Source organism: Calliphora vicina, chromosome 5, assembly GCF_958450345.1.
Source record: "Calliphora vicina chromosome 5, idCalVici1.1, whole genome shotgun sequence".
In the NCBI taxonomy this organism is placed as follows: Eukaryota; Metazoa; Arthropoda; class Insecta; order Diptera; family Calliphoridae; genus Calliphora; species Calliphora vicina.
In genome coordinates this window covers 6,409,287-6,418,748 of record NC_088784.1, presented here as the reverse complement: position 1 = coordinate 6,418,748, position 9,462 = coordinate 6,409,287, and the positions used below count along the sequence as shown (strand labels likewise).

Sequence of the window (9,462 nt, the reverse complement as noted above, 5' to 3'; positions counted from 1 at the left end):
AGTCATAGCTCCCATATAGACCCGCTTCCGAAAATCACTTTAACGTGCATAAATCGTTTAAAAATGTTGGTATACACACAAAATTCAACATAGTTAACTTTCATATAGACATAAATTACACGACGTAATTTCATGGTGATCGGTCCATAAATTGTCATAGCTCCCATATAAGGCCCTCTTCCGAAAATCACTCAAATATATAAATTATTGATATTTTAAAAGAAAATTTTGTTTACTCATTTACTTGGTGTAGGGTATTATATGGTCGGGCTTGACCGACCATACTTTCTTACTTGTTTTTGATTTTATTTGTGCATATTTAATTAATTTAAATTTTAAAAAATAATAATAAACATTTTTTTTGCTAATCATTTTGCTAATTGATTTTATCATTAAGTATACATATCAAGTATTTGTCTCACAGTTCTCTTAACTCTTCAAATATCATTATGATAACGTTTCTCTAGCCAGAACAAGCAACTATATAAGCAGTTGATTGAACAAAACACTGCTTATTTGTTTTTCAATCTTAGTTCAGTTAACAAGTTTTTTTTTTCCATTAAAAATGGCGGTGACTTCGGTGTTACTCTATGTGATTATAGCCATAGTATCGCTGGCATTGTATTTTATTAAACGCAATTTAAATTACTGGAAAGATCAGGGCATACCTCATGAAGAACCCCATTTGATAATGGGTAACTTTAGAGGTCTGCGCACCAAATATCAAGTGGGTGAAATTATTGCCAATTATTATAAAAAATTTAAAGGCACTGGCCCATTTGCTGGTATTCACATTGTGCAGCGACCTGGTGTGGTGCTGCTGGATAAGGAACTCATTAAAAATGTGTTGATAAAGGATTTCAATAATTTTGTTAATCGTGGCATGTACTACAATGAGAAAAATGATCCCTTAACGGGCAACTTGTTCTTTATGGATGGCCAGTTGTGGAGAATTTTGAGAAATAAATTATCACCCACCTTTACCTCGGGTAAAATGAAATACATGTACCCCACCATTCTGGCTGAGGCTGAGAAATTTATGCAAGTTTTAAAGGAGAAAGTAAATGAGGATCCTATTGTGGATGTGCGCGATATGTTGGGCCGTTTCACCACCGATGTCATAAGCAGTTGTGCTTTTGGCATTGAGGTCAATAGCTTGAGAAATCCACAGTCGGATTTTCCCAGATTGGGCAGAAAATTAACAGAGCAGCCGCGCCATAATGCCTTGATAATGGCCTTCATTGATGGTTTTCCCAATTTGTCGCGTAAGCTGGGCATGCGCATAGTACCCGAAGATGTGCATCAGTTTTTCATGAAAACCATAACGGAAACCATAGCCTATAGAGAGAAACATAAGATAGAAAGAAAAGATTTCCTAAATCTCTTACTTGATATTAAGAATAATGAAAATGAAAAATTATCCAGTCTAAGCATAGGGGAAATGTGTGCCCAGGTATTTGTGTTCTTTTTGGGAGGCTTTGAAACTTCCTCGTCCACCATGTCGTTTGCTTTATGCGAATTGGCTTTGAATACACATTTGCAAGAGCGTTTAAGGGAAGAGGTAAATGAGGCCTATGAAACTCATAAAGGATTTAACTATGAAAATCTTAAGAATATGACCTATTTGGATCAAGTGTTGTCAGGTAAGGTTTAACATTATTTCCCAAAGAAACTAATTTGCTGACCTTAAATTATTTGATTTACAGAAACCCTACGCAAATACCCCATAGTGGCTCAACTCAATCGCCAGGCTGCCGAGGACTATGTTGTACCCGGTCATCCTCAGTATGTGATTAAAAAGAACATGCCTGTGTTAATTCCCGTTTTGGGCATTCAACATGATCCCGAATTTTATCCCAATCCTCAAGAATTCGATCCTGAACGCTTCGCCCCCGAAGTAGCCAAACAACGTGATCCCATGGAGTATTTGCCTTTCGGTGATGGTCCTCGTAATTGTATCGGAGAACGCTTTGGCAAAATGCAATCTCGCTTAGGCTTGGCCAGCTTAATAAGAAATTTCCGCTTTTCAACCTGTTCTAAGACTGAAATACCAATTAAATTAGATCCTAAGGCGCCAACATATTCACCAAAAAATACCATTTATTTGAAAGTGGAGGCTATTTAAGTATATATTTAGTTAATAAAATAGTTGTATGTTGTGAGAAATTTACATAGATCTTTAAAGTTTAAAAATATAATTCGCGAATACTATTTGCATATCAATTATTCTTTATTCTTGAGAAAATCAACAAACCGTTTTATGAGAATTATATAATAACATGGAAAATTTTAAAATTTTTTTAATTAAAAATCACAATTTCGCAATTTCTATCAAGATGTCTGCAGACCCCACAAACTAACTAATTAACACTCTTATCAAATTTCCCACGTTTATTTCTAATCTCTAAGAACTGAAATGATAAAAAATTTGTTTAAAATAAAAAATATCAGAAAAAAAAACAATCTTATCAAATGTCTAGTTGACTACTTTAACAAATATTTTCTGAAACTAACTTATTTGTTTAACAAATGGGCAGGGATTTTTAATTAATGTATTTAATGTATATGTATGCCTTAATGTTTTTGCAAATTTGTATAAACAATTATTTGAAAAATAACACAGTGCAACAAAAAAAAATATATTGAAAACTTTTTGTATAAACAATTATTTGAAAAATAACACAGTGCAACAAAAAAAAATATATTGAAAACTTTTTAGTTTGGAATGAAAACTTATTCAATGGATAATTGTCGAATAATCGAGTACTTAAATAAATTTAGTTTCTAATATAAATAAAACAAGTAAGAAAGTATGGTCGGTCAAGCCCGACCATATAATACCTTACACTAAGTAAAAGAGCAAAAACATTTTTCTTTTAAAATTTCAATAATTTATATTTTTGAGTGATTTTTGGAAGTGGGCCTTATATGGGAGCTATGACCAATTATGGACCGATCACCATGAAATTAGGTCGTGTGATTTATGTCTATATGAAAGTTTACTATGTTGAATTTTGTGAGTATACCAACATTTTTAAGCGATTTATGCAAGTTAAAGTGATTTTCGGAAGCGGGTCTATATGGGAGCTATGCCTAGTTATGGACCGATCGTAACAAAATATGGTGACATGAATTTTGTATATATAAAACTTATTTGGAGCGAAATTTGTGTAGATACATATATAAATTAAACATTTATGACCGATAAAGTCCAATTTCGGAAGGACATTTGTATGGGGGCTAGGTGATATAATGCACCCATTTCAGCCAGTTTCAATAGGCTTGGTCCTTGGGCAGAAAAAATATATGTGCCAAATTTTATCGAAATATCTTCAAAATTGCGACCTGTACTCTGCGCACAAGGTTTACATGGACAGCCAGCCAACCAGCCAGACGGACGGACAGACGGACACCGTTTAATCGACTCAGAAAGTGATTCTAAGTCGATCGGTATACTTTAAGGTGGGTGTTAGACCAATATTTTTGGGCGTTACACACATCTGCACAATCGCATAATACCCTCCCCACTATCGTGGTTTCGATTAAAAAATTATTCGATTAATAATTGTCGAATAGTCGAATATGTATTTGCTTTAATGTAAAATTGTGAAAATAAAAATATTTAGAATTTGAACAGAATTTTTCTGTTTAGAATAACAAATTATTCGATAAATAATTTTGAAATAAACGAGTATTCGAATAAATTTATTTACAAGTCTATATGAATTCTTTTAATTACACAAGAATAATTAAAAAAAGTAAGTGCTTTTATTGGATCAAATTCATAAACCAATAATTGACAACCCTTATCACACAACATGTCACACATCATGTGAATCAATGAAACTACTGAAATATGAGTTCGATGAGCAAGTTATTCGAATAATCTATGGAATAAAAATTTCACAAAATAATTTATTTAATAACGAAAAAACTAATCAAAGAAACAATCACGTTATCGAATTGAAACGATCACTCGCATAATAAAAGAGTTAGGTACATCTATTCGATTAAACTCAAACTCGAATAATTCACAATCCAAACATAATTACAAATTAATCGAATTTGAATTTTGATAATATCGAGGGATTAAATATATTGTTACGAAATTGTACTTGAATTCAAATATAAATATAATAAAGTACCAAAATGCTTTCAAATAACAGTTCTGTAATAGCAAACTGTAACATATCTGTTGACATTATTAAATAAAAGCTTTCAGTTGATTTTATCGTAAGTTGGCAACGCTGTATTCGAATTCGAATATTCAGTTAAAGAACATTGTAGAAAGTACACCACAGATGGCGTATGTATTAGTAAGATCTAGAATATTCGAATTTTGACAGTTAAAGAACAATCTAGAGTGCAGATGGCAGTGTTATAAATAGTGGCAGAGGTTGCAGTCGTTAGTCAGTGTATCAGAGACGCTTTTCGAATAAACATCAAGTGCCTTAAAGTGTGTTGTGTTTTTCAAGTAAATTCGTGTACATTATAAATTGTGTCTGTATTTCTGCGAATTTACAAACGTGTATAAAAAACATTGAGTGACTATTTAATTCTGTTGTTGTACATTTTAAATAAATAAAGAGTTGTTACAATTTTTAAACCACTAAACGGCTTTTATTTATCCGGTTTATTTAAAGGAAATAAACCAACGTTTTGAAAAGGTTAAAACGTAACAATATTTTGTTTTTGTTTTGAAAAATTTTGTTTGAAAAATATTTATGACAAACAACTTACAATGCTACAACTCCGATTGTGAATTTCTATAGAAAAGCAAAAATATTCGTTAATTATTTCTATTTTTATAACAGCTCTTTTAAAATTCCGTTATACAATATTTAAAAATTTTTTTCAACAAATTTAAAAACTGTAAGCTTATATCTTGCAGTTTTATTAAAAATATCTAAAGAAATAAAATTAAAAAATAATTAGCTCAATCTCATCTATTATTTTGCCGTCTGAGGGGTTTAATATCAGCGAATTTGACAAAAAGCTTAAGTTATTGGTCATCATTTGTTCAATTGACCACTAATTGTTTACTTCAGTTAATTTTCCTAAAACAGTTACAGAATATTATAAACTGCAGTGAAAGAAATATATGCTGAGTACTTGAATATAAGCGAGCAAACGGTTAAAGCTCAAATTCTGCAGTTTTTATGAAGCCAAATAAATATTATTGGTCAATTCACAAGGTCTCTTATCATATCATATTGTCGTAATGACCTAATATTTCACGAATCGGCCGCTCGGCTTAATCGACTCTTAGGTGTTCGGCGCAGGTCTCTACTGATTGGTTATGATAACAGAATAAACATAGCATACAGAGTAGTACTATTTTAGGACATTTTTTTGCTTGAAATGCAATAATAACCTTTTTAAAACATTTTGAAATATTTGGGCATTATGACAATATGACATAGACCTTGTGATTCTTGAAAAGTTTCAAAGAATCTTCTGGAAACTATTTGTTGAGATCCGTTAATTGAGACCATTATGAACATATAAAAAAACTTGAAGATCAAAATTAACCCAGTTTTGTTAAGACACTCTGTGATTGAATGGTAATTTTTTAAGTCATGGAAATATAACCATATAAGATCATCAGAACGTGAAAAAAGACATGTGTCTCCCAGTTTTGCCCAAAGTCATGCTCATATCTTTAAACCCGTTTTTATGGTGAAATGTGAATCTCGATAAATTATGGACCGATTGGGTTGATTTAGTAACATATTCTACACAGTATTTCTGAAGATCAGTGTATTCATAATATAATATTTGTGTGATCAGAGTTCAGCCGTTTATTATCCGATTTTTCATAGCAATCTACCAAAGTTATTTAGGGACTTCGAAGAGATAATTTTTCTCAGGCAGATGCACAGACGAACCCAGAAGTTATATGAATAAACCCTCAGAGAAACAAAATCATATATAAGTTATTCATTGGTTAATATTTGTTTGCGGTAGCACAGTGTAATTAGATATGAACACGCGAGTAAAAAATTCACCAAAAACAAAGTGATAGGAATAATAATATAATTGTGAAATGCACTGTTTTTTTAGATGTAGATAAAATAAAACATTAATTAAATAAATAAATACTTATTTTATTATAATTAAAATTCTACACAGTAATAACACTTCTAAAGAGAATACTAATGCTATTGATCATTTCTATCTGAAAGTGGCCGATTTGGCGGACTTTTATTTATGATCAAATGGAATAGAGACAATCAATGTTTATTTTAAATTGAATAAAGCTCTCTTGCAAATCTAGTAGTTCTCACTTGCTGCGAAATTAGTTGATTACAAGTAATGATAAACAATAATTGCATCAACCAAAAAATTTAAATTCTATAATTTAAAATGACTCGACAAGTATAGCCAATAAAAGCTGCTTGTATTAAAAATAGCAACAAAATTTTGATATGTCACTAAACCTTAAAAATACTGATAAGAATAAAAAAAGCACCTTGCCGACTTTAAATTTCCTACAATATTGAGGAACATCAGCAGAAATTCATTTGATTCATCCAAATACATATGCAAAAATACAATTAAAACCAAATTTTAAGCAAAATAAATTGTTTAATTTCATAAGTCTAGTAATGAAAAAGCTTGACTTTCAAAGTTTTTAAAAAAAATTTTTGAACCTTTTTTAAGAAAATTATTTATAAAAATTTTTTAAATAAAAGTCAAACATTCATGACCAATTGTAGCGTAAAATTTGCTAAATCATTTAAGCTGTTTAAGACACACAAACAAATATTTTAGCTCTTACTCTTATCAAAGAGAAAAACACAACAATTTGCGATTGTTAGAACAACGTAAACAAACCCAGGCCACCAACCAAATACTATATAAACCCTGAACCTACTAGTTCCTCATTCATTAAATTAGCAAACTTTGATTTGAAATAAGCCACTTTCACGATGGAAATAACATCGTTATTACTTTATTTAATAATTGCCGTAGTTTCGGTGGCATTATATTTTATTAAACGTAACTTGAGTTATTGGAAAGATCAAGGAATACCTCATGAAGAACCCCACATTATAATGGGCAACTTTAAGGGGGTGCGCACCAAATATCATATTGGCCAAATAGCGGCGGATTATTACCATAAATTTAAAGGAACCGGACCCTTTGCAGGTCTTCATATAGTACAACGTCCGGCAGTGGTGTTGTTGGATAAAGCTCTTATCAAAAATGTTCTAATTAAGGATTTTAATAATTTCACCGATCGTGGCTTGTACTACAATGAGAAATCCGATCCTTTGACGGGTCATTTGTTTCTGTTAGATGGTCAGAAATGGAAAATTCTAAGAAATAAACTGTCACCCACTTTTACCTCGGGCAAAATGAAATACATGTATCCCACACTCTTAAAAGTAACAGATCAATTTATGCAGGTCTTAAGTGAAAAAATAAAACAAGATCCCATCGTGGATGTTCACTCCATGTTGGGACGCTTCACCACCGACATTATCAGCAGCTGTGCTTTTGGCATCGAATGCAATAGTTTGGGTAATCCCAATTCGGAGTTTCCTAGACTGGGTAAAAAGTCGATAATGGTACCCAGACACAATGCTTTCATCATGGCCTTAATAGACAGTTTTCCTAAATTATCCCGTAAGCTGGGCATGCGTATACTGCCGGAAGATGTTCATACATTCTTTATGAGAACTGTTACGGACACGATTGCTTACAGAGAGCAACATAAAATACAGAGAAATGATTTCCTAAATATTTTACTGGAATTGAAGAACAATGAAAACGATAAGTCTGGTCTGGGAGGTTTGACAATTGAAGAGATCTGTGCCCAAGTGTTTGTGTTCTTTTTGGGAGGCTTTGAAACTTCTTCGTCCACCGTGACTTATGCTTTGTATGAATTGGCCCAGCATCAGGATTTGCAGGAACGTTTGAGGCAAGAGGTTAATGAAGTATTTGAGAATAGCCAAGATGGTACTATAACCTATGATATGCTCAAGGATATGACATATTTAGTTCAAGTAATATCGGGTAAGTAATAAGTTTTTGGATTTTCTTATGCAAATTGTAAAATATTAATTAAATTTATTGCCTTTTAGAAACCCTGCGCAAGTATCCCGTTGTGGCCCAACTCAATCGCCAGGCTTTAAGTGATTACGTTGTTCCCGGTCATCCCAAATATGTGATTAAAAAAGGCATGCCGGTTTTAATACCCGTGCTGGGCCTACATCATGATCCCGAATTCTATGCCAATCCTCAAGAATTCGATCCGGAACGCTTTGCCCCCGAAGTGGCCAAACAACGTGACTCTGTGGAGTATCTGCCATTTGGTGATGGTCCCCGTAACTGCATTGGTGAACGTTTTGGCCAAATGCAATCACGCTTAGGTTTAGCTTATTTAATCAGACATTTCCGTTTCTCAACATGTTCCAAGACTGAAATACCCATAACCTATGATCCCAAATCCTTGGCATTTGTGCCAAAAAATATAATTTACTTAAAATTGGAGGAAATAAAGCTATAAAATAAAAATGAAATAAAAAAAAATTTATAATTAAAATTAAATCAAGTATTTTAATATAATTGTTTAAGTTCAGTGGTAGAATCTTATCTTATTTGTTAATAGTATTATTTGTAAATGATAACAATTGTCAGCTACATTAATTGGTTAGTTGCTAGTCCGTTTGTATATATAGGAAGCTCTGTTAGCTCTAATCTTGTTTATCTGTTAAGAATAATATTTAATTTATAATAAATACATGTAATTTGTTATCACTAATGAAATTTATATTGAAGGTTCTTCTAATCGTTCACTGCCAAACCAATGTTTGGTAAACCCTGATGAAACGATTTATGATAAACCCAATTTACTCTTGCCTCTATAATCACCTGCTTCAATATTCATGAGTTGCCTCGGTAAACGGTAATTACGGTATTGGTATTCCAAAATCTCTGCACTTCGTAGTAGTAAATGATAAGAAAATATTCATGTATTAATCTCAAAATTATGTTCAGAATGCCCAATACCGGTACTTCTAACAAATTTGACTAGAGCCATTAGCGACGCAACATTGACAGGGCCCAAATTATAAAAGTGGCCTGTACTAAGCCATTTTTTAAACAGAAATCTCATTATCATCATCCTCACAACTCCGAAAGTTTTTATACATAACCAGTTCCAGTGTTTCGGTATTACTTAATGTGATTTAATTGGGAATCCGGGAACGGAACGGTGGTAGCTTATAACTACCCGCAGACCCGCTTCCATGACTCCGTTTTGTTCTTCTGAAGTGCAAGTCCTAGTGCACACACGTCAAGTTTACTTGAGCTAGTCTTGAGTTTATAGAAGAGGGGGAAGAATGTGAGGAAAATCTTTCCAATCTAGTCTCCTCTCTCATCTAAAAACTCAAGACTTGAGAAAGTAAACTTGACATGTTTGAACCAGCACTAATAGCTGTGACGATAGTCGTC

At 32.4% G+C, this 9,462-nt stretch overlaps 1 protein-coding gene across 1 annotated transcript; it reads left to right on the top strand.

Annotated features, from left to right (window-relative positions):
• The first annotated feature begins 527 nt into the window (after positions 1 to 527).
• LOC135959840 (cytochrome P450 6A1-like) lies at positions 528 to 8,556 on the top strand. The gene is made up of 4 exons (XM_065510934.1): positions 528 to 1,643; positions 1,707 to 2,123; positions 6,922 to 8,022; positions 8,091 to 8,556. Exons 1-4 carry the CDS (start codon positions 566 to 568, stop codon positions 8,513 to 8,515), a joined length of 3,021 nt encoding a protein of 1,006 aa, XP_065367006.1. The 5' UTR covers positions 528 to 565; the 3' UTR covers positions 8,516 to 8,556.
• The last annotated feature ends 906 nt before the right edge of the window (positions 8,557 to 9,462 follow it).

What these genes read in the sequence shown, in the direction of transcription:
- LOC135959840 (XM_065510934.1), top strand. Translation starts at nt 566, where the DNA reads ATGGCGGTGACTTCGGTGTTACTCTATGTGATTATAGCCATAGTATCG. An exon ending in TTTGAAAGTGGAGGCTATTT is followed by an intron (nt 2,124 to 6,921) that starts AAGTATATATTT and finishes ATTTGAAATAAG; the next exon opens with CCACTTTCACGATGGAAATA. An exon ending in TTTAGTTCAAGTAATATCGG is followed by an intron (nt 8,023 to 8,090) that starts GTAAGTAATAAG and finishes ATTGCCTTTTAG; the next exon opens with AAACCCTGCGCAAGTATCCC.